Source organism: Salmo salar, chromosome ssa02 (genome assembly GCF_905237065.1).
Source record: "Salmo salar chromosome ssa02, Ssal_v3.1, whole genome shotgun sequence".
Lineage (NCBI taxonomy): Eukaryota > Metazoa > Chordata > Actinopteri > Salmoniformes > Salmonidae > Salmo > Salmo salar.
The window spans coordinates 25,887,150-25,911,773 of record NC_059443.1 but is presented as its reverse complement, the minus strand read 5'-3'; the positions used below and the strand labels follow the sequence as shown (position 1 = coordinate 25,911,773).

At 42.6% G+C, this 24,624-nt stretch overlaps 1 protein-coding gene across 1 annotated transcript; it reads right to left on the bottom strand.

The window, feature by feature from the left end:
• Positions 1 to 670: 670 nt before the first annotated feature.
• fxyd5a (FXYD domain containing ion transport regulator 5a) lies at positions 671 to 24,624 on the bottom strand. The gene is made up of 12 exons (NM_001123723.1): positions 24,574 to 24,624; positions 22,667 to 22,712; positions 18,667 to 18,753; positions 7,389 to 7,661; positions 6,976 to 7,302; positions 6,213 to 6,287; positions 3,141 to 3,191; positions 2,576 to 2,632; positions 2,098 to 2,127; positions 1,894 to 1,968; positions 1,708 to 1,753; positions 671 to 1,038 (listed from the first exon to the last, which is right to left on the bottom strand). Exons 1-12 carry the CDS (start codon positions 24,583 to 24,585, stop codon positions 1,014 to 1,016), a joined length of 1,104 nt encoding a protein of 367 aa, NP_001117195.1. The 5' UTR covers positions 24,586 to 24,624; the 3' UTR covers positions 671 to 1,013.

Genomic DNA, 24,624 nt, shown 5'->3' with positions numbered 1-24,624 from the left:
TTTTCATTTCAAAGTTGAATTCGGTATGGAAGTAACATTTAACATAGAGTAACAGGAAAATAATGTCCCTATTCTTCACTTGTCAGTGTGACTCATTTTTCCATTGTTTATTCTGGAGTTTTTTTTAAATTTTCTCTTCACCTCTCTGTTCTAAGGACAATCATGGTGTGGCCAGTAACACTATGCTTCTTGAAAGTCCAATATCTTGAAAACTTGACTGCTGACATGCAAAACATTTTGGACAAAATATAGTACATTTTCCCTTTAAAGGTAGAACAGGGAAGCTTCTCAGACACCTATGTCAGTATTGTCCCTGTGGCATGTAGTATTGGCAATTGCCTACCCGGAACCAGAGGGGCTGCTCGGTTAGATGAGGCTGTCAGAGGCATGATGGACCTCCACAATAGCTGTGGAAATGAGACCATGAAGCGGACATGTATGTGATTTATTAGAGAAAATATCATCAAAGTTGATGACAAATCTACAGATAAAATCTACACAATGATCTGTTAAAAGCTAGGCATGAAATTGCCGTCTCTGGGATATCAGAGAGAAAAAAGGATCAGTACCTCTTCCAGTGCTCTTGGGGGCGCCTCTGAGCTACGTAACATCTACAGTATGTATTCTGTAACATTTGGTAAGCATTTGAAAATATACATAGAAACATGAGTGCCAAAGTATAATAAAACTTGCATTCAAAACTACAGGTAAGTCTTTAGAAGAGTGAGGGATGGGTAATTTCATAATGTTGAGTGAGTCTCACTTGCAGTCTGTGGGAAAGGCACATGAAACACATATCACGTTCTCATCTCTGAAATGACAGACGCAGAGTTTTGTCCAACAACGTTTTCACACACACATAATGTGCACTGTCCCAGTAAAAATAAACTCAAACTCAAACGTACACACGCACATGGTCGATAATGTCTGTTGTATCAGTGTTGTTTCTCCATGTCTCTCTGATGAACTCTTTTGGTGTCTTGAGGCCACTCAGTAACATGTTTGTCCCCTCACTACTCTCTGGCCACTTGGTACGACCTGGGAAAAAACACACATGACGTCAATTAATGAAATGTCCATTTACAGTATCCAGGGTCAATTCATCTAAGGTCAGATAATCAAATTTAAATGAATCAAACATTGATTATTCTAACATCAATTCATCAAATGCAAAAAAAAATATTTACAGAACTGTACATGGCTGACAAACCAATGGATTACAGCCAAACAATGCTTTAAGCCATTTGTCAACAATAGGATCTAAGTCAGCAGTCCATTCAGTGATTATGACTGATGTCAAGACTGACTTTAAACACTTACTCTATACAGTGATTTATCCATGTTCACAGTACTGTATCTACATAAACTCATTTAGGCACACAGATACTCACTCATGGTATAGATAGAATACAGTAGCATTCAATACCAACACAGAATGATATCCCTAACCATTGCAACCCTGCTGGTCCACTTGGCTATTTACGTTGTCCCTTTATAGTCAGTCACTTCACTGGAACACTTTCATTACAAATACTTTTGCATGATTGGGCCTGTGTTCCATAATGAGGTCACAGCCACAAAAGCATAGCCACAGTTGTGTCAGTTGTAGTATGTGAAGCTGAAAGTGACGTGTGTGGTTGGGTGTATACTATATGTGTGCGTGAGTGTGTGTCACATTGATGTAAGTGGCTAAAGAGGACTACTCACTTCCCTGTGCCCACATGACACCTAGGCATCCGGCATACTTTACCACCTGTGTGATAGAGAACGAGAGAGACAGAGAGGAAGACAATAAGAGGGATATAAATAGCTGTTTTTATGATAACAGTACAGTATTAACAGCGTGAATACGACAAAGAAAAGAGACATGGAGGGTAAATGTTTTCTACTCACAGCTAATGACCATAATACCCAGGATGAAGAGCGCTGCAGCCATAGACAGACCAACAACACGGAGGAAGTAGTAGTCTGAGCACAGACACAGTGACACATAGATGAGTCTATTACCATGTGATTGTAACCCATGTTTGGAGGCATTGTGGTATTGTGGATTTTAGCTTGTATTTGTTCACTTCGCAAAAAGTCAGATCCTCTTACCATAATTGAATGGTTCATCCCACTTTGCGTCTGTGACCAAAGAAAAATACAATATCACTTAGTTGTTTGAAAGACAGTACTTGCATTGTGTGTTTTTAGAACATAATAGGTATAGCCTATATTCTTGCAAAAAAGAGAGAAGTGGGTCACTTGGGAACAACAACACAATGAGATGACAACAGAGCGGTCTGGTCCAATTGATGTGTTGTTGAAGCCACATCTAACCCTTATGTAAGCCTGCACAGTGCAGAGGGACACACTCAGAGACTTCTTATCTCTTACATCAGCCACAATCAAGCATTAATCTGAGGACAAGTTAGAGACAGTGAGCTGAGGTGCTCTGTTTCTGTTTCACAACTCCTCCAAGGGTTTTGTTTGGGAGACGGGGAATTGTGATACTGTCAAATTTGCTGTGAGATAACAATAACAAACCCCTCCAGATTTAAGGCAAAGTTAGGCTAGGAAATGCCTTTGTTACCCCAGGCAACAGGAGAAAAGATGGTGGTTTTTTCAGAGGTGGTTGGAGATGGTGTCACTATGGAGAGAGAGAGCGAGAGATAAAAAAAAAATTAACATTTTCTCTGTCAGCATTTTGAGTCCTTATCTCTGTCATATGGACCTGTACATAATTACATCTCATTATATTCCAGGTGCATTCCTTTTATGTTCCACTCCCTTTTTTTTTAATAGAATTTCTGCATATTTAAATGGCACGACTCTCATAGGAAATCGGGTCAGTCTAATTACATTTTTTAAAGCATATCAGTGGTGTCCCTGTCAGGTGCTGTAAAATCCACTGTCTGTCTATCTTAACGAGAAAGGGGAATGTAACATTCGCTAATTACAGAGCTAATTCGATTTTAAATTGCATGCACCCTTGACGTGAAAGACAGAACTGGTTATGGGATTTTCTTGATAGCAAAGCATCCATTCACTATAGCTCTGTTGCAGTGTGTTTCAGGGACTACCAATAGGAGTGTTTATTTTTCAGGGAACAGGTAATTCTTATATGTCAAGGAGGGAATAAGAGGTTTGTTATTTACCTGTGGCGGTTAAGGACTTAGCCGTGGGTGTTGTTGACTTGTTTGTGTGAGCTGAGGAGAAAAGCAGAGAGGATGACATTGAGTTAGAAGTGTGGCCTTGGTCTGTGGCAAGGCCACACAATTTGAACTAGAAATGTAATTTTATATGAAATAAAATTGTGTGACTTGCTTCAGCTCTTTAAAATGATTTGTGTGGTAGTTGAAGAAGTTTGAAACGTTTTCATTAAGTGAAGCAGTGAAATATAGTCAAAGTTAAATATATTAAAATATCAGGTCTGATTACTTTGATAGACTGCTATATCAACCTTATTACTGGAGTGTGGGGTGTCATGTAAAAATGCCCACAGTGTGACATTGCTCACATTCAATGATTATTGTGAGCAAATGTATAAACTTGTGATTGGCTGGGATTGTGACATCACAGCATGAAATAGCTCACAGCTTGAGAATTCTCACTGGCCAATTGGATATCTGTGTTTTTTTAGGTAGATAACGTCAGTGCCTGACTGAAATTGACACTAAAGTAATGACCACTTTTTAAATATATTATTGTTTGTTTTGAGCTTCTGTCTGGGCTGACTAGTTAGCTTGCGTCAGGTAACTTTAGCAAATGGGTGGAATGGCGAGAGTTAGCTGTTTATGTGTTAGCATAGCGAGTGCTGCATTGCCTTTTTGCTGGAGAAATGTTGATTGGTAGAAGTTCTGATTTCAGATTTATACAGCAGAGAAATAGACGAAGATTTCATAGCCTCCACGGTTTTGTCTAAGTTGTTGGGAAAGTAGCTGACTTGTGTCAAAAGCTACATTGTTTACAGTGAATAGAATGTTGGAAGTCATGGGAGTTTTCAACAATGGGAGATTTAGAATGTTGAAAAAATCTCATTACAGTGGATAAAGTTGTTTTAGGAGGACAAAAAGTCAAATAGTTTAAAAAGTAAACATTTTATCAAAAACTTTTATGAAAGAAACTTAATCCAGATGGAATGGCATTTCTATTTTAAACTGTGTAAGAGGAGTGGTGTTCCAAATAACTACAAGTCAGAAATAAGTGATTCATCCTTTAAATTGTGGCATTTAAATGTTTTACTTAAGTGAAGTAGTGAAATATGTCAAAAGTACATATTTAATCATAAATAACTACACTTTTAGTCATAAGGAATTAGAAAAGTTGTAGGCTATTATTTTGCATCTAGTGGAAGAAGTTTAGAAGTTTGTTAGGCTGGTATAGTAGAGGCAGTGACTGTTTTATAAATAGCTATGGTAGCCTTTAGTGGGAGACTAGGTAGTAGTAAGTGGCCCAGAAGTACTAGTAGCAGTACACTGTAGTAGTAATTCTGAATGTTTTAGGTAGGTAGGCCATGGGTTAGCTATAGTAAGTGGAGTCAATATTGTAGTTTAGTTAATGAGTGTGGGGGGTTGTTATAGTGGTTAGTTTAGTGGGTTGGGGTGAGCTGTGTGGCATAATCAGTCTTATGTGCTCCCCCAGTGCTATAATCTGATTGGTAGAAGATAGTATGTGGAAAGGAATAGTCCCCAGTCCGTTAAAAGGTCACTTTAGTCCACCAACCCCCAAAATGAAACAAAAAGACTTTCAGTAAACAGTAAAATTAAGAGGTTTTGATGACCAGTATGTCATACCCTCTATGTTTGTGTCTTACTTGCTGGGAAAATGGTCAACATTTCAGTTGTTCGTAAAAATTGAGAAGAAAAGTAGTTGATTTGCTTACTAAAACAGCTGTATCGTTTGATTGGTAGAAGATATTTCTGTTCTGATTTCAGATTTAAATAGGATAGAAGTAGACTAAGATTTCATACCCTCTAAGTTTTTGTCTAGCTTGTTGAGAAAGTGGTCAAAGTAGCTGATTTGTGTCAAAATCACATTGTTTACAGTGAATAGAATGTTAGAAGTCACAGCTACCGAATGGGAGTTTTTAAAGAGTCATTGCCTATAAAAATCCCCTTGAAAATGGCCTGTGTGGCGTCGATATGAGTCAGAAACAGTTATACTAGTGTAAATAGGATAATTTTGCTCATGAAGTCAGTCTTGTCTACAACGGAGTTTGGAACCTCCAGGCCTCACAACGAGTAAATGAAAGTTGTGTTTTGAGTTGATGATGTCCTTTTTCCCACTAACATAGGGTGAACAGCTGCGGTGATTGCTCTCTATTCAATGTAATAGACGGTGAGACTGATCTGCCCAGCAGCTCTGACTTTGTTTACATAAGACATGTCGCACATTTTTTTACTTGAGAAATACTGCACAGAATGCCTTAGTTAGATGTGAAATTGTGCAACTAAAACATCCTCTGCAAAGACTTCAAAGTTATTTAATATTTCTTGAGTATATCTTAGATTCATTCTGGGGATTTTGAAGAAGGGAAACAGGCTTCCGCATCTATAGTGTCTCATGGGGGACAAAAATCATTAACCAAATGCGGAATCAGTCAGGAAACACACCGCCAAGACTGAAATCTGTTTTTTCTAATGAGAAACAGAAAAACACACGTGCCAATCAACGTGTTCAGTGGCTTTTTAACAATGGTATCTTTAGAATGTAGAAGAAATCCCATTAAAGTAGGTGAGGTTTATTAGAAGCTTAATAGGTTAAAAAGTATGAATGGTTTCAATCACACTGGTCCTGACCGGCCTGCGTGTTTTTAAAGGTTGAATGCCGTTTCTAGCTTAAACAGTGTAAGATGAGCAGTGTTCCAAATAATAAGTACAATTTCTTCTGTCGCAAGTTCCATTAATGAAATAGTCCGAAATAAGTTATACATTATTTAAAGTGTGTCTTCTTTCGCAAGTCACCGTAATTCCTCAAATTGATTACAGCTACTGAACCAAAGCTAGTTATGAGGAGGACAAAGTAATTACAAACATTGGTGAGCTAGCTGCCATGGTATACAGACATTGATTTCCATTCATCCTGCTGGTGAAAAAGATTTTAAAAAAAAGGTCCTATTAAGAGTGAAGTTCTTGAGATTAACGGTGAGTTGTGGCAGGTGGAAAGATATAGAGAAATATGAAATAGCCCCATGTGACATCATCTAGAAATGACAAAGAGGACTGTACCAGTTCTGGCTGGAGAGGGAGTCACTTTCACCGGTCGATTGGGGTGTGTGGTGGTAGGGCTCTGAGCAAGGGACCCTGTTGACAGAAAACAAATTACATTTCAAGCATTACATGAACAAAGCAGTTGGGTAAAAGCTAAACAACACATTACAAGACAGTCGGAAGCACAAAACATAGCTTCCAAATAACTACAATAAGTTAGAAATAAGTGGTACATCCTTTAAATTGAGGCATTTAAATGTTCAATGCGAAGTAGTGAAACATAGTCAAAAGTACATATTTAATCATAAATAACTACAGTCAGACTACTACACTTTTAGTCATAAGGAATTAGAAAAGTTTTAGGCTATTATTTTGCATCTAGTGGAAGAAGTTCAGAAGTTTGTTAGTGTTGATAAATTGAGGCTGGTATAGTAGAGGCACTAATTGTTTAAAAAAATGTTAAAGTACCCTTTAGAGGTTGACTAGGTAGTAGTAAGTAACCCAGAAGTACTAGTAGCAGTACATTGTAGTAGTAATTCTGAATGTTTTAGGTAGGTAGGCCATGGGTTAGCTATAGTAAGTGGGGTCACTATTGTAGTTCGGTTAGTGAGTGTGGGAGTTGTTATAGTGGGTTTGTTTAGTGGGTTGGGGTGAGCTGTGTGGCATAATCAGTCTTATGTGCTCCCCCAGTGCTATAATCTGATTGGTAGAAGATAGTATGTGGACCATTATCAAGTCCCTTTAGTCCACCAACCCCCAAAAAGGAAACAAAAAGACTTACAGTAAACAGTAACATTAAGAGGTTTTGATGAAAAGACAGAAGGTTTTGGTCCCTCTGGTCCCAGGTCCAGCTCTGCCTCACATCTGTACTCTACTTCACCCTCATATCTTCTGTGGGTGATGGTGATAGTGGAGGACATATTCACTGATTCCTTTGTGGAGTCATTAAACCTTTGAGTCTCTATAGTTTCATTCCCTTTGTACCACCTCACAACCAGGTTCTGTAGAGGAGCGATGTTCTGGATGTCACACTGCAGCTGGTACTCCTTCCCCTCCATCATTGGACCAGAGTGGCTCAGAGGAGAGATAGACACGCTGTCTGGAGTCTCTAGAGACAAAATAGTTACATATAGTGAAATATAATTGCTTTTACTGACAAAACTCACAAATATAAGAAAAAGAAAAACAACTTACTATAGAGAATGACAGAGAGAATCTCTGTACACTGACTTCCATTTTGTGACTTGACGTAGCATTTAGGTTCTATTGTCCAGTCCATGAGGCTTCTCACCGTCCAGGTGACAAAGTTTACATTTCCATGCAAACCTGTATCTCCGTACGTGGCCTCCCACCCCATCCCCTCGGGGTCTGTGGATGATGTGCAGTTGACTGAGACTGAGTCTCCATATCTCACCACTACTCTGGGAGGGTTGAGCTCAACAGGACAGGAGGGATGTGTAGGCGCACCTACAGTTCAGAGCATGACAGAGACCATAATCATATCATTTACTTTCTCAAGCAGACTTAGCTTAAACAAAAAATATATCCCAAGTATAGGCCTAGAATGCAGAACAAATAAAAAATAGGTTGCATTAATGGCCTTTTTCAGAAGGCAGTTTCTAATCAGTAACATTAAAGCTGCAAAATGCAACTTTTTGGGCGACCTGACCAAATTCACATGGATATGTGAGTTATACAGTGGAAAGAAAAAGTATGTGAACACTTTGGAATTACTGGGATTTCTGCATAAATTGGTCATAAAATTTGATCTGATCTTCATCTAAGTCACAACAATAGACAAACACAGTGCGCTTAAACTAATAACACACAAATTATTGTATTTTTCTTGTCTATATTGAATATATAATTTAAACATTCACAGTGTAGGTTGGAAAAAGTATGCGAACCACTCGGCTAATGACTTCTCCAAAAGCTAATTGGAGTCAGGAGACAGCTAAAATGGAGTCCAATCAATGAGACGAGATTGGAGATGTTGGTTAGAGTTGCCTTGCCCTATAAAAAACACTCACAAAAGTTTTGTTTGCTATTCAGTAGAAGCATTGCCTGATGTGAAGCATGCCTCGAACAAAAGAGATCTCAGAAGACCTAAGATTAAGAATTGTTGACTTGCATAAAGCTGGAAAGTATCTCTAAAAACCTTGATGTTCATCAGTCCACGGTAAGACAAATTGTCTATAAATGGAGAAAGTTCAACTGTTGCTACTCTCCCTAGGAGTGTTCGTCCTGCAAAGATGACTGCAAGAGCACAACGCAGAATGCTAAATGAGGTTAAGAAGAATCCTAGAGTGTCAGCTAAAGACTTACAGAAATCTCTCAAACATGTTAACATCTATGTTGACGAGTCTACGATACGTAAAACACTAAACAATAATGGTGTTCATGGGAGAACACCTCAGAAGAAGACACTGCTGTCCAAAAAAAACCATTGCTGTACGTCTGAAGTTTGCAAAAGAGCACCTGGATGTTCAACAGCGCTACTGGCAAAATATTCTGTGGACAGATTAAACTAAAGTTGAATTGTTTGGAAGGAACACACAGCACTCTGGTTGGAGAATAAAATGCACAGCACACCAACATCAAAACCTCATCCAAACTGTAAAGTATGGTGGAGGGAGCATCATGGTTTAGGGCTGCTTTGCTGCCTCAGGGCATGGACAGCTTGCCATCATCGACAGAAAAATGAATTCCCAAGTTTATGAAGACATTTTGCAGGAGAATGTAAGGCTATCTGTCTGCCAAATGAAGCTCAAAATAAGTTGGGCGATGCAACAGGACAACGACCAAAAACACAGAAGTAAATCACAACAGAATGGCTTCAACAGAAGAAAATACGCCTTCTGGAGTGGCCCAGTCAGTCCTGACCTCAAACCGATTGAGATGCTGTGGCATGACCTCAAGAGAGCGGTTCACACCAGACATCCCAATAACATTGCTTAACTGAAACAGTTTTGTAAAGAGGAATGGTCCAAAATTCCTCCTGGCCGTTGTGCAGGTCTGATCCGCAACTACAGAACACATTTGGTTGAGGTCATTGCTGCCAAAGGAGGGTCCACCAGTTATTAAATCCAAGGGTTCACATACTTTTCCCACCCTCCACTGTGAATGTTTACACAGTGTGTTCAACAAGGACATGAAAACGTATCATTTGTAGTGTGTTATTAGTTTAGCCAGACTGTTTGTCTATTGTTGTGACTTGATGAAGATCAGATCAAATGTTATGACCAATCTTTGCATAAATCCAGGTAATTCCAAAGGGTTCACATACTTTTTCTTTTCACTGTTGATATGTCATTCTTCATTGAAAGCAGGTCTAAGAAGTGACAGATCACTTCCGTGTGAACTATTTCTATGGTTCCGGTTATCAAGTTTAGTTTTTGCTTTCAGTTTTATACACCAGCTTCAAACAGCTGACAATACAACATTTGTGGCTGTGCAAAATATATTTCACGTCGGTTTAGATGGTAAAATAATTCTCTACACTATACAGTGCATTCAGGACATATTCAGACCTTTGACTTTTTCCACACTTTGTTACGTTACAGCCTTATTCTAAAATGGATTAAACTGTTTTTCCCCTCGTCAATCCACACACAATACCCCATAATGACAAAGTAAAAATAGTTTTTCTAAATGTTTGTGAATTTATGAAAAATATACAACTGAAATATCACATTTACATAAGTATTCAGACCCTTTTCTCAGTACATTGTTGAAGCACTTTGACCGCGATTACAGCATAAAGTCTTCTTGGGTATGACACTACAAGCTTGGCACACATGTATTTGGGGAGTTTCTCCCATTCTTTTCTACAGATCCTCTCAAGCTCTGTCAGGTTGGATAGAGAGCTTTGCTGCACAGCTATTTTCAGGTCTCTACAGATATGTTCAATCGGATTCAAGACCAGGCTCTGGCTGGGCCACTAAAAGACATTCACAGACTTGTCCCGAAGCCACTCCTGTGTCATCTTGGCTGTGTGGTTAGTGTCGTTGTCCTGTTGGAAGGACCTTCGCCACAGTCTGAGGTCCTGAGCATTCTGGAGCAAGTTTTCATCAAGGATCTCTCTGTACTTTGCTCCGTTCATCTTTGTTTCGATCCTTACTAGTCTACCTGTCCCAGCTAATGAAAAACATCCCCACAGCATGATGCTGCCGTCACCATGCTTCACCGTAGGGATGGTGCCAGGTTTCCTCCAGATGTGATGCTTGGCATTCAGGCCAAAGAGTTCAATCTTGGTTTCATCAGACCAGAGGATCTTATTTCTCATGGTCTGAGAGCCTTTCCGTGCCTTTTGACGAACTCCAAGCAGGCTGTCATGTGCCTTTTACTGAGCAGTGGCTTCCATCTGGCCACTCTACCATAAAGGCTTGATTGGTGTAGTACTGCAGAGATGGTTGTCCTTTTGGAAGGTTCTCCCATCTCCACAGAGGAACTCTGGAGCTCTGTCAGAGAGACCATCGGGTTCTTGGCCCGATTATGTCCAATTAATTGAATTTACCACAGATGGACTCCAATCAAGTTGTAGAAACATCTCATTGATGGTCAATGGAAACAGGATGCACCTGAGCTCAATTTTGAGTCTCATAGCAAAGGGTCTGAATACTTATGTAAATAAGGTATCTCTGTTTTTTTATCTTTTATAAATTTGCTAAAATTTCTATAAACCTGTTTTTGCTTTGTCATTGTGTGGTATTGTGTGTAGATTGCTGAGTATTTTTTATTTATTTAATCTGTTTTAAAATAAGGCTGTAATGTGGAAAAAGTCAAGCTGTGTGAATACTTTCCGAAGGCACTGTACGTGTCGACTATTAGAATATAAACACACAGCCTACTCTTTTTTTTCCCTTTCTTTTTTTTCCTTTTTTTTGCAATTAACTGAATTACTTACCAGAGGAGAAGGATGGGAAACACAAGACTCTAATATTTGTGTAAACTGTTCAGAATTGTCTTCTGTGGGTGTCACTGAGTGGGCTGATACCCCATTTCATGAGTGCACAATCCCTAGGTTAGACTGTACAGTGCAATATGAATGTTCAATACACACAATTAGCTGACTGGGTAGGTGATTTGTCAAATAAACAAATTATTGTATTTTGTAAAATTTACAACAACATTCCAACCTTTATTTTGCCTTATTTAGTCCAAATATGGCATGAATCCACCATTTGTATCTGTTTGCATCAGTTTCAATGCGATACTTTTATTTTGATGGTGAACTGACGATTCTACTATTGTGGTCAATTGTTATTGTGGCTCAGTTCACATAGGTGCTTCAGTACATGGGGTCGCTATTGTAGTTTGGTTTGTGTCAGTGGGGTTTCTTATAATGGCTTAGTTTATTGAGTTTGGGTGAGCTGTGTGGCATAATCAGTCTTATTTGCTCCCACAGTGCTATGATTTGATTGGTAAAATATATTTATGTTCTGATTTCAGATTTGAAAAACGGAGAACTATAAGATTTCATACGCTCTACGTTTTTGTCCAAGTTGTTGGAAAAGCGGGCAAAAATGCAGTTCTTCTGAAAAGTTGGGAGAAAGTTGGCAATGTTGTTACTAAAACAGCTGTATCGTTTGACTGGTAGAACATATTCTATTCTGATTCCACATTTGAATAGCAGAGAAGTAGACTAAGATTTCCTACGCTCTACGTTTTTGTCTAACTTGGGAAAGTGGTCAAAATGGCAATGCTTTCAAAAGGTTGAGATAAAAGTACATGATGCTCTTACTAAAACAGCTAAATTGTTTGATTGGTAGAAGATATTTCTGTTCTGATATCAGATTTGAATTGCAGAAAAGTAGACGAATATCAAATAAAATCAATTCCAAGTTTATTGGTCACACACACATGGTTATCAGATGTTAATGCAAGTGTAGCGAAATGCTTGTGCTTCTAGTTCCGACCATGCAGTAATATCTAACAAGTAATCTAACAATTTCACAACAACAAGGAATGAATAAGAATATGTACATATAGATATATGGATGAGCGATGGCCGAACGGCATAGGCAAGATGCAGTAGATGGTATGGAGTACAGTATATACATATGAGATGAGTAATGTAGGGTTTGTAAACATATAAAGTGGCATTGTATAAAGTGACTAGTGATACATTTATTACATCCGATTTTTAATTATTAAAGTGACTATAGATTTGAGTCAGTATGTTGGCAGCAGCCACTCGATGTTAGTGATGTCTGTTTAACAGTCTGATGGCATTGAGATAGAAGCTGTTTTTCAGTCTCTCGGTCCCCACTTTGATGCACCTGTTCTGGCCTTGCCTTCTGGATGATAGCGGGGTGAACATGCAGTGGCTCGGGTGGTTGTTGTCCTTGATCTTTTTGGCCTTCCTGTGACATCGGGTGCTGTAGGTGTCCTGGAGGGCAGGTGGTTTGCACCTGGTGATGCGTTGTGCAGACCTCACTACCCTCTGGAGAGCCTTACGGTTGTGGGCGGAGCAGTTGCCGTACCAGGCGGTGATACAGCCCGACAGGATGCTCTCGATTGTGCATCTGTAAAAGTTTGAGTGTTTTTGGTGTCAAGCCCAATTTCTTCAGCCTCCTGAGGTTGAAGAGGCACTGTTTTGACTTCTTCACCAGGCTGTCTGTGTGGGTGGACCAATTCAGTTTGTCGGTGATGTGTACGCCGAGGAACTTAAAACTTTCCACCTTTTCCCCTACTGTCCCATCGATGTGGATAGGGGGTGCTCCCTCTGCTGTTTCCTGAAGTTCACAATCATCTCCTTTGTTTTGTTGACGTTGAGTGTGAGGTTATTTTCGTGACACCACACTCCAAGGGCCCTCACCTCCTTCCTGCAGGCCGTCTCGTCGTTGTTGGGAATCAAGCCTACCACTGTTGTGTCGTCTGCAAACTTGATGATTGAGTTGGAGGCGTGCATGGCCACACAGTCATTGGTGAACAGGGAGTACAGGAGAGGGCTGAGAACGCACCCTTTTGGGGCCCCAGTGTTGAGCATCAGCGGGGTGGAGATGGTGTTTCCTACGCTCACCACCTGGGGGCGTCCCGTCAAAGTCCAGGACCCAGTTGCACAGGGCGGGGTCGAGACCCAGGGTCTCGAGCTTAATGGCGAGTTTGGAGGGTACTATGGTGTTAAATGCTGAGCTATAGTCGATGAACAGCATTCTTGCATAGGTATTCCTCTTGTCCAGATGGGTTAGGGCAGTGTGCAGTGTGATTGTGATTGTGTCGTCTGTGGACCTATTGGGGCGGTATGAAAATTGGAGTGGGTCTAGGGTGTCAGGTAGGGTGGAGGTGATATGATCCTTGACTAGTCTCTCAAGCACTTCATGATGATGGAAGTGAGTGCTACGGGGCGATAGTCATTTAGCTCAGTTACCTTAGCTTTCTTGGGAACAGGAACAATGGGGGCCCTCTTGAAGCATGTGGGAACAGCAGACAGGGATAGGGATTGATTGAATATGTCCGTAAACACACCAGCCAGCTGGTCTGCGCATGCTCTGAGGACACAGCTAGGGATGCCGTCTTGGCCGGCAGCCTTGCAAGGGTTAACACGTTTAAATGTTTTACTCACGTTGGCTGCGGTGAAGGAGAGCCCACAGGTTTTGGGAGCGGGCCATGTTGGTGGCACTGTATTGTCCTCAAAGCGAGCAAAGAATTTGTTTAGTTTGTCTGGGAGCAAGACATCGGGGTCCGCGACGGGGCTGGTTTTCGTTTTGTAGTCCGTGATTGGCTGTAGTCCCTGCCACATACCTTTGTGTCTGAGCCGTTGAATTGCGACTCTACTTTGTCTCTATACTGACGCTTAGCTTGTTTGATTGCTATGCGGAGGGAATAGCTACACTGTTTGTATTCGGTCATGTTTCCGGTCACCTTGCCCGGTGTCACGTCCTGACCAGCAGAGGGCGTAATTGTATTAGTTTTGGTCAGGACGTGGCAGAGTTTTTGTGTTATGTGTTAGTTAATTGGGGTTGGACTCCCAATTGAAGGCAGGTGTGTTGAGTTGCCTTTGATTGGGAGTCCTATATAGTAGTGTGTGTTTTTCTTTGGGGTTGTGGGTAATTGTTTCTTGTTTAGTGTGTTTGCACATGACATGACTGTTGGCTGTCGGTTTTCTCAGTTTGTTTTTGTATAGTGTTCTCTTTTGCTTTATTAAATATGACGAACACTAACTCCGCTGCATTTTGGTCCATTCCTGAAGACAGCCCTTACAGAATTACCCACCACAACAGGACCAAGCAGCGGAGGAATTCTGGCGAGGACTGGGGAACACAGCGGATAAGGGAACACGAGAGGCAGCCCCAAGAAAATGTTTTGGGGGGCACAAGGGCTGTTTGACGAGGCGAGGATGGAGCTCCAGGCCAGCTCCCCGTACCATGTTTAGGCTGAAACAGACTGGACAGGTCGCGTGCTTTGGGGTTGGGGCTGTGGTGACGCCTGGGATTTTCAGGCCGGTAGGCACAGTACCAGCGCCCCGCATGTGCCAGGGCGAAGTAAGCATCGAGCCTGAAGGGGTGATGCCAACCCTGCGCTCAAGACCGCCAGTGCGCCTCTACGGTTCAGTGTTTCCCGCTATACACACTAGCATGGAGGTGCGTGTCTCCAGGCTGGCACATCCAGTACCAGCCCCACGCATCAGGCGTCTAGTGCGTCAGCCCAGCCTCGCCAGTCAGGAGTCGCCAGAGCTGCCCGCCAGAGCTGCCCGCCAGTCAAGAGTCGCCAGAGCTGCCCGCCAGTCAGGAGTCGCCAGAGCTGCCCGCCAGTCAGGAGTCGCCAGAGCTGCCCGCCAGTCAGGAGTCGCCAGAGCTGCCCGCCAGTCAGGAGTCGCCAGAGCTGCCCGCCAGTCAGGAGTCGCCAGAGCTGCCCGCCAGTCAGGAGTCGCCAGAGCTGCCCGCCAGTCAGGAGTCGCCAGAGCTGCCCGCCAGTCAGGAGTCGCCAGAGCGGCCCGTCTGCCCGGAGCTGCCAGAGCGCCCCGTCTGCCCGGAGCTGCCAGAGCGGCCGTCTGCCCGGAGCTGCCAGAGCGGCCCGACTGCCCGGAGCTGCCAGAGCGGCCCGACTGCCCAGATCAGCCAGAGCGGCCCATCTGCCCGGATCTGCCAGGGTGCCCCGCCTGTCCTCCGGTCCAGCCCGAGTGGCCCGCCTGTCCTCCGGCCCAGCCCGAGTGGCCCGCCTGTCCCCCGGCGCAGCCCGAGTGGCCCGCCTGTCCCCCGGCGCAGCCCGAGTGGCCCGCCTGTCCCCCGGCCCAGCCCGAGTGGCCCGCCTGTCCCCCGGCCCAGCCCGAGTGGCCCGCCTGTCCCCCGGCCCAGCCCGAGTGGCCCGCCTGTCCCCCGGACCAGCCCGAGTGGCCCGCCTGTCCCCCGGCCCAGCCCGAGTGGCCCGCCTGTCCCCCGGCCCAGCCGGAGTGGTCCGTCTGCCAGGGTCAGCCCGAGTGGCCCGTCTGTCCGGCGCAGCTATCGGCGCCACCGAAGTGGGCGACACCGAAGGTGGAGCGAGGTTCACGTTCTGCACCTGAGCCACCTCCAGGATAGGTGGGTTGGGGAGGGAGGGTCTAGCACAGTGCCGTCGTTGACGGCAGCCACCCTCCCTTCCCTCCCTTATTGTTTAGGGGGTATTGTTTATTGGTTTTGTTGGGGTATTGGGGATTTTTTGTGTTTTCTTTTTGAAGGTGCATTCCGGGGTCTGCACCTTGAGGGGGGGTACTGTCACGTCCTGACCAGCAGAGGGCGTAATTGTATTAGTTTTGGTCAGGACGTGGCAGAGTTTTTGTGTTATGTGTTAGTTAATTGGGGTTGGACTCCCAATTGAAGGCAGGTGTGTTGAGTTGCCTTTGATTGGGAGTCCTATATAGTAGTGTGTGTTTTTCCTTGGGGTTGTGGGTAATTGTTTCTTGTTTAGTGTGTTTGCACCTGACAGGACTGTTGGCTGTCGGTTTTCTCAGTTTGTTTTTGTATAGTGTTCTCTTTTGCTTTATTAAATATGACGAACACTAACTCCGCTGCATTTTGGTCCATTCCTGAAGACAGCCCTTACACCCTGATTAATTAAAAGCAGTGGTTGGCGCTTTCAGTTTTGCGAGAATGCTGCCATCAGCATAATAAACTCGTTCACCGAATCAACGTATACATCAATGTTGTTGTTCAACGCTATCCGGAACATATCCCAGTCCAAAAGGAGGGCGAGGGAGTGCTTTGTATGCGTCACGGAAGTTAGAGTAACAATGTTCCAGGATTTTGCCGGCCTGGGTCTCGCATTCGATATGCTGATTTAGGGAGCCTTGTTTTCAGATTAGCCATGTTAAAATCCCCAGCTACAATAAATGCAGCATCAGGATATGTGGTTTCCAGATTACATAGAGTCCAATGAAGTTCTTTCAGGGCCGTCGAGGTGTCTGCTTGGGGGGGATATACACGACTGTGATTATAATTGCAGAGAATTCTCTTGGTAGTTAATGTGGTCGACATTTGATTGTAAGGAATTCTAGGTCAGGTGAACAAAAGGACTTGAGTTCCTGTATGTTGTTATGATCACACCACGACTTGTTAATCATAAGGCATACACCCCCGCCCTTCTTACTAGAGAGATGTTTGTTTCCGTCGACGCGATGCGTGAAGAAACCAGGTGGCTGTACCGACTCTGTTAACGTAGTGAGCCATGTTTCCGTGAAACAGAGAATGTTACAATCTCTGATGTCTCTCTGGAAGGCAACACTTGCTCCGATTCCGTCTACCTTGTTGTCAAGAGACTGGACATTGGCAAGTAGTATACTCGGGAGTGGTGGTTGATGTGCCTGTCTACTGAGCCTGGCCAGAAGACCGCTCCGTCTGCCCCTTCTGCGGCGCCGTTGTTTTGGGTCGCCTGCTGGGATCAGATCCATTGTCCTGGGTGGTGGACCAAACGGAGGATCCGCTTCAGGAAAGTCGTATTCCTGGTCATAAAGTTGGTAAGTTGATGTTGCTCTAATATCCAATAGTTCCTCCCAGCTGTATGTAATAAGACTTAAGACTTCCTGGGGTAACAGTGTAAGAAATAATACATAAAAAAAACAAAATACTGCATAGTTTCCTAAGAACGCGAAGCGAGCCGGTCATCTCCGCCAGAAATCAATCTGTCATACCATCTATGTTTGTGTCATATTTGCTGGGAAAGTGGTCAAAATGTCAGTTGTTTGTAAACGTTGAGAGGAAAAGTAAGTTGATTTGATAACTAAAACAGCTATATCATTTGATTGGTAGAAGATATTTTAAGATTTCATACACTCTAGGTTTTTGTCTAGCTTGTTGGGAAAGTGGTCAAAGTAGCTGATTTGTGTCAAAAGTGTGGTCATAAAGTTTTGGTCATAAAGTTAGTCTCGTCTACGACAGAGTTTGGAACCTCCGGGTGTCACAACGGGTAAATGAAAGGTGGGTTTTGAGTTGATGATGTCCATTTTCCCATTAACATAGGGTGAACAGCTGCGGTGATTGCTCTCTATTCAATGTAATAGACAGTGAGACAGATCTGCCCAGCAGCTCTGACTTTGTTTACATAAGACATGTCGCACATTTTTTTACTTGAGAAATACTGCACCAAACACCTTAGTTAGATGTAAAACTGCGCAACTAAAACATCCTCTGCAAAAACATAGTTATCTTAAATTAATTAAAAAGTCTTCCGCATCTATAGTGTCTCATGGGGGACAAAAATCATTAACCAAGCGCGGAATCAGTGAGGAACACACTGCCAAGACTGAAATATCGTTTTTCAAATGAGCAACAGAAAAACACACGTGCCAATCGACGTGTTCAATGCCTCTTTAACAATGGGAGCTTTAGAATGTAGAAGAATCCCATTAAAGTGGGTGAGGTTTATTAGAAGCTTAATAGGTTAAAAAGTATGAAGGGTTTCAATCACACTGGTCCTGACCGGCCTGCGTGTTTTTAAAGGTTGAAAGCCGTTTCTAGCTTAAACGGTGTAAGAGGAGCAGTGTTCTAAATAATAAGTACGATTTCTTTTGTCGCAAGTTCCATTAATGAAATAGTCTGAAATAAGTTATACATTATTTAAAGTGTGACTTCTTTCGCAAGTCACAGTAATTCCTCAAATTGATTACAGCTACTGAACCAAAGCTAGTTCTGAGGAGGACAAAGTATTTTTTACATTTACATTTTAGTCATTTAGCAGACGCTCTTATCCAGAGCGACTTACAGTAGTCAATGCATACATTACATACATCTTTTCCCCCGTACTGGTCCCCCGTGGGAATCGAACCCACAACCCTGGCGTTGCAAACACCATGCTCTACCAACTGAGTAATTACAAAGTAATTACAAACATTGGTGAGCTAGCTGCCATGGAATACAGACATTGATTTCCATTCACCCTGCTGGTGAAAAATATTTAAAAGAAGGTCCTATTAAGAGTGAAGTTCTTGAGTTAAGCTAGAGAGAAATATGAAATAGCCCCATGTGACAACATCTAGAAATGACAAAGGGGACTGTACCAGTTCTGGCTGGAGAGGGAGCGGCAGTAACATTCGCCACCTGAGTCACTTTGGGGTGTGTGGTGGTAGGGCTCTGAGCAAGGGACCCTGTTGACAGAAAACAAATGACTTTTCAAGCATTACACAAACAAAGCAGTTGGGTAAAACCTAAACAACACATTACAAGACAGTCGGAAGCACACAACATAGCTACTGCTGCAATTATTCTCCACAACAATTGAGTAATGTATTCCTAGCAGCAGCCAGGGTTCAGAATGTGTCCACACACAGCCAGTGGGAGGGACAAAGGGAGGGAGTTACTCAGCTAACAACAAATGTTTCCACAACTTTAGAGAACATTCCCTTAAGAGTGTCATAAAGCCATTAAGTAATGTTTTCATAGGACTGTTCTGGTAATGTGCAATGAATGTTTCCAAGAGACCATTCTCTTAATGTCAAATAGAACTTACCCAGAACGGGGTTACCATGTTCTCAGAATTTAAAATATCAATGTTCTAGACACGTTTCATGGTAACGTTGCAATAACATTCATGTGTCCAGTTTTCTGTGTTATGAGAATTTTCCATCAACGTCCCACCAAACATACACAGAACACGGTTGCATGTTCTCAGAACATACTGTATTAATGTTCTAGACACGTTTCAATGGAACATTGCTGGAACATTTCTGTGTATCGCCTTGTTACTGTTGCCGAGCCAATCAAGGCCCTGAATGGTGAACCACTGATAGCTCTTTGCCTGTTGTGAATGTTAGGGATACTCACATACACAGTGCTTTTAACATAGTGTTTTTAACTTACACATTTTGCACACTTTAAAATAGATGATTACATTGTGAATGTGCATTTACACAATAATTATTCAACATGTCTTCACCTGGGATTTGAATTTTGAACGTCTTGGTTCACGGTACTGTGATCTCAGTGATTTGATTGACTTATTTCAGTATTTTAAGAGCTTTCTGTACAGTTGTCTAATATTGTTGGGGCATGTTAAGCTGTTTTAATGATACTCCTGAATTACTATGATCAATGAAATCTTTTTTTTCTTCAGGGTACTTTTAACATAGCTGAGATTTACTACAAAGTGCACTCAACCTATTGCTTACACCTATCGAGTTGTTTCATCTACATAAGTGCCAAAGGAGGAGGGGTTAGGGTTCCTTCTGGACAGGGCCTAACTATACTGGACTAATAAGCACATGCCCTAGAGCAGGGATGGGCAACGTGTATGCCCGCGGATCAATTTAAAAGTAAAAGTAAATGATAGGAACTCAGTTGGGGTCTCAACTTACTATTGAGAGTTAAAATAGTAGAATACACAAGGTGACGTTTCAAAATTTTGTTCTGCATCAGCAGTTTTTCTCTTGTTATGTCACTCAATTAGCCCATGTCAGCATATATTTTTTTTATTGGTAAGTCTACCGGCAGCTATCTAAACTTGTAGTAATCATTGTTGAATTACCGACCGGGGGGCCCTCATTGATCTTGTTTGTCCACTCTCACACAAATTCACTACATGACCAAAAGTATGTGGACACCTGCTTGTCGAGTGTCTTATTCCAAAATCATGCGCATTAATATGGAGTTGGTACCCCCTTTGCTGCTATAACAGCCTTCACTCTTCTGGGAAGGCATTTCACTAGATGTTGGAATATTGCTGAGGAGACTTTCTTCCATTCAGCCAGAGCATTAATGAGGTCGGGCACTGATGTTGGGCAATTAGGCCTGGCTCGCAGTCGGCGTTCAAATTCATCCCAAAGGTGTTTGATGGAGTTGAGGTCAGGGCTTTGTGCGGGCCAGTCAAGTTCTTCCACACCGATCTCGACAAACCATTTCTGTATGGACCTTGCTTTATGCATGAGGGAATTTTCATGCTTAAACAGGAAAGGGCCTTCCCCAAACTGTTGCCACAAAGTTGCAAGCACAGAATCATCTAGAATGTCAATGTATGCTGTAGCGTTAGGATTTCCCTTCAGTGGAACTAAGGGGCCTAGCCCGAACCATGAAAGATAGACCATTATTTCTCCTCCACCAAACTTTACAGTTGGCACTATAAATTGGGGCAGCTTGTGTTTTACTGGCATCCCCCAAACCCAGATTCGTCTGTCAGACAGTCAGATGATAAAGCGTAATTCATCACTCTAAAGAAAGTGTTTCCACTTATCCAGACGGCGGCGAGCTTTACACCACTCCAGCCGACGCTTGGCGTTGCGCATGGTGATCTTAGGCTTGTGTGCGCTGCTTAAAGGAACATTAAGGGTAACATTACATTCTCTCTCCCTAGAATTGTTAGCTGGGTAGATAGAGTGCTGTGAATGTATTCAAAGTCTGTGATAATAATAGTCTTGAGAGCGGGCAGTGCAGCATTGTTATGAAGGGGCTGCTCTGGCCAACACAGAGGTAGATTGTCCTGGCCCTGAGAGACGTGAGAAGCAGGCCTTTGTACACACTCCACTCCCCATCAATACCTTCCAATTAACCACTCCATGATGAATCGCTACAAGCCCACTATGGGCCCACTGGGTTCCCACAAGCAAATGTGATTAGAACTGAATCAATTTCCTAACAGGGAAATCAGTTCTGTTGCTGAATCCCTGTGAGGTCATTTTAGATATTTACAGTGTGGTTCAGAGGAGGAGAGATGTCACTGAAAAACAGATACATTCGTTGGAATGACTCAGGACTGTTTGGACCCTAGGGGTCTGCGGAGGTACAGCAGGTGAGCCGCAAAAATATATGTAAAAAATGTATATATTTTTATGAATGTCTCTAGCAACAGACTAAACAAATTTTGTGCTACATACCTACAGTAGAAAAGAGGGGATATCTTACATTTAAATTATGTCTGTTTTTCTCAACTCCTAATATTGAGCTAATTACACTTATTGGAGTATCTGACATAGGCTTTGAAAAAGCTCCCGAGAATACCAGTCGCGGCGAATGATGCTAGCTGCTGGCAAGCTTTTTTGACTTGGACATACATTTTTTCCAACACATTGCTAACCTTTAACCAGCTAAACAGCTGCTATTAACCAACATGGATGTGGAGTAGGGCTGGCACATATATCGTATAATTATCAAATAAAGTCAAAATCAAATCAAATTGTATTAGTCACATGCGGCGAATACAACAGGTGTAGACCTTACAGTGAAAGTCTTACATACAAGCCCCTAACCAACAATGCAGTTTAAAAAATCTGAATAAGAATAAGAAATAAAAGTAACAAGTAATTAAAAAGCAGCAGTAAAATAACAATAGTGAGACTATATACAGCGGGTATCGGTACAGAGTCAATTTGCGGGGGCACCGGTTAGTCGAGGTAATCACAATTATCATAATACCCTCATTTCAGGAGAATGAATACATAGAGAGGGTGAAGTTAGTAATCATTTTACAAGCAGAACGGCACAGTTGGGAGGAGAAGCTTCGTTTCCAAAAGTTCAAGGTGGTCAAAATCATTCGTTTTTGAGACAGGGGTGTCACCAAAGCTGTGTTGTATTTGTTAGGTATGTCGTAGCTCATTTTGAAAGATGCATTATGATGTAATAAAAGCTCAAAAAAAAAATCTATAAAAATGACATATGACAACTGTGGCCATTTGCATTACATTTAATTGTTACCCAAAATGCTATAATCGTCGCAGCCCTAGTTTGGAGTTACCTTTCTAACTAATAGGCTATGTTAGAGTTTACACTTTTTCCAGTTATAATGTGTGGAGGTCAAAATAATGAAAACCTATCTACCAGATCTATTCATTTTGAAATGTTGGTTACTTGTCCTTGTGATTAACATTCATGTTCTGCTAACATATGATGGGGTCACCGGTTTGCCTGGGCGGGGATCCCTGGGCAAGGAAAGGTTGAAGACCCTGTTTTAGTTTGAGATGAGAAAGGGAGAGAGTGTGTATATACAGTATGTTTATATGAGAACAGTGTGTTTGACCATGGGCGCATGTATGTGTGTGAGAGAGAAATAAATGGTTCTTTTTCATGGCTTACCTGGTAGTGTGAGAAACAGACATACTGCCATCCAGTTCAGCTGAATCTGAAAGACGTGAGAGAGATGTAAGTGAGAGATTGATTGTGGTACAGAGTCTCAGCAGGGTCTGTAATTAATACAGCATTAAGCTGACTATTACTTCAGCTGGAAATCTGCAAGATAAGCAAAGGCCCTTAAGCAGCACAGGTGACACTGCAATGAATACAGATCACTTACAGGCACATCTCTTATACCGACAATAGATTACAACAGACAATTGACAACCACACATCTATCAACCTTCATTAACGCCCTGCTTGTTTGTGTGCTCCCGCTGCACGTAAACACACTCACACTCAGCCCATTACTGGGCTGAGTAACAGGTTTCAGAACCAGCTCCTATCTCTACAGTTGCTGTAATGGTTTTGTAATGATTCTCTAATGGTTTTCTAAAGGTACTTTACACAACGAGACAGACACTACGAGCTACTGTGTGGAACAAGGGATGCGTTCATGTAGGCCATGACTAATATCAGTATAAAGAGGAAGTAGCCATGTTACTGGTTTTATGTCAGTTACTGAGGCTACATGTCTTTTGAAACACAGGAAATTGTACAGGAAATTGCATAGCGGTTGTTTCTACCACTCCCCTCCCCACACCTAAGTGCAGTCAAGCACATGTTTCACGCAATGAAGATGGCTGACAATCTCAAACGAAATGTATAATACAATATACAACCTAGATGAGTGCACTCTCATTTTCTAATCCATGGAATTATACGGATGCCCTGTTTCCATTTTTCCAACTGAATGCCATGATCTCTGTATAGTTACACATATCATCACCTAGCACACAGCACATGGCCCTGATTTAGCTGTACTGGAAGGTTGAGGTCATGTGGAGATGAGAGAGTCCATGGCTATAACGGGAATCCTCCCACATGCTCCTTAGTACATTGGCTCCTTAGTACATTGTGTTGCTACCGCCGCTCCCTCAGCCATCACACTGTAAATCATGTCTCTGAACTCCTTTGTGTCGCCAATTAAAAATCTAGTTGCGGAATGAGGATCTGTCATAACAACAACACTTACAGCAATCAGGTGCTACTCTCAGAGCTTTCTCTGAGACACACAACTACTGTACAGGGTCATAATAGCTTTTTCTAATCACTCTTCATCTGCACCATATGGTAATCGTACACAAAATAACACAGGCAAACAAGTAAACACATTCATTCTGAGGAGAATTGCAATCACCCTGACAACCTTTTAGTTCTGAGAAAAAGCAGTAGTGTATACAGAAAAATAACATCATCAGTAAACCAACGAGGAACCCAATGATTATTTGTTCTAGAGGGATGGAGAGCAGAGAGCAAGGTGGATGAAGGCAGGGAAGGAGGGAGGGATTGACATCCAGAGGGGTGTTTTGGTGTTGTATCAGTACCTAGCTGAGATGCCTCCCCTGACTTATTCTGATGGCAGCATGTCCTCAGGGCAGGGGAGGCGATGACAGGTAAGCGTCAGTGGGCATCATGAGGCTTGACAGCTCAGATTAGCGGGTCACGCCAGTCCTAATTTCACTCTGAAGCCTCTGAAGCATATGTCAAGGCAAGGGCCTGTTCGCCTGGGGCTGTCCCAGCCTCCCTACCAGACTCTCTCTCACCCCTCTAACCCCCTGTCTGGCCGTCTCTATCTCACTCACTCACTCACTCACTCACTCACTCACTCACTCACTCACTGTCTGTTTATCTTTCTGTGTATCTAGGCTGTTTGACCGTCCGTCTGTCAATCTCGAACATCCGCCACACGTTCTCTCTCTCTCTGTCTCTCACTTCACATATCATACTCTCTCCCTTTCTCATGAGTACCAATGTCCCTCCCTTCTTCCTCTCCTCTTTGAGTCCCCAATGAAAGTCATTCAGCTCACCTTGGTGTCCATCCTGAGTTGTCGTGTAGTTCCAGAGCTCGTTCCAGAGCA

Bases quoted from the DNA above. Each gene is read 5' to 3' on its own strand.
- fxyd5a (NM_001123723.1), bottom strand. The intron at 18,754-22,666 runs GTAAGCCATGAA...TTCTGTCAACAG, and splicing joins TCTGTTTCTCACACTACCAG to GGTCCCTTGCTCAGAGCCCT. The intron at 2,128-2,575 runs GTAACAAAGGCA...CTTTGGTCACAG, and splicing joins CTTTTCTCCTGTTGCCTGGG to ACGCAAAGTGGGATGAACCA.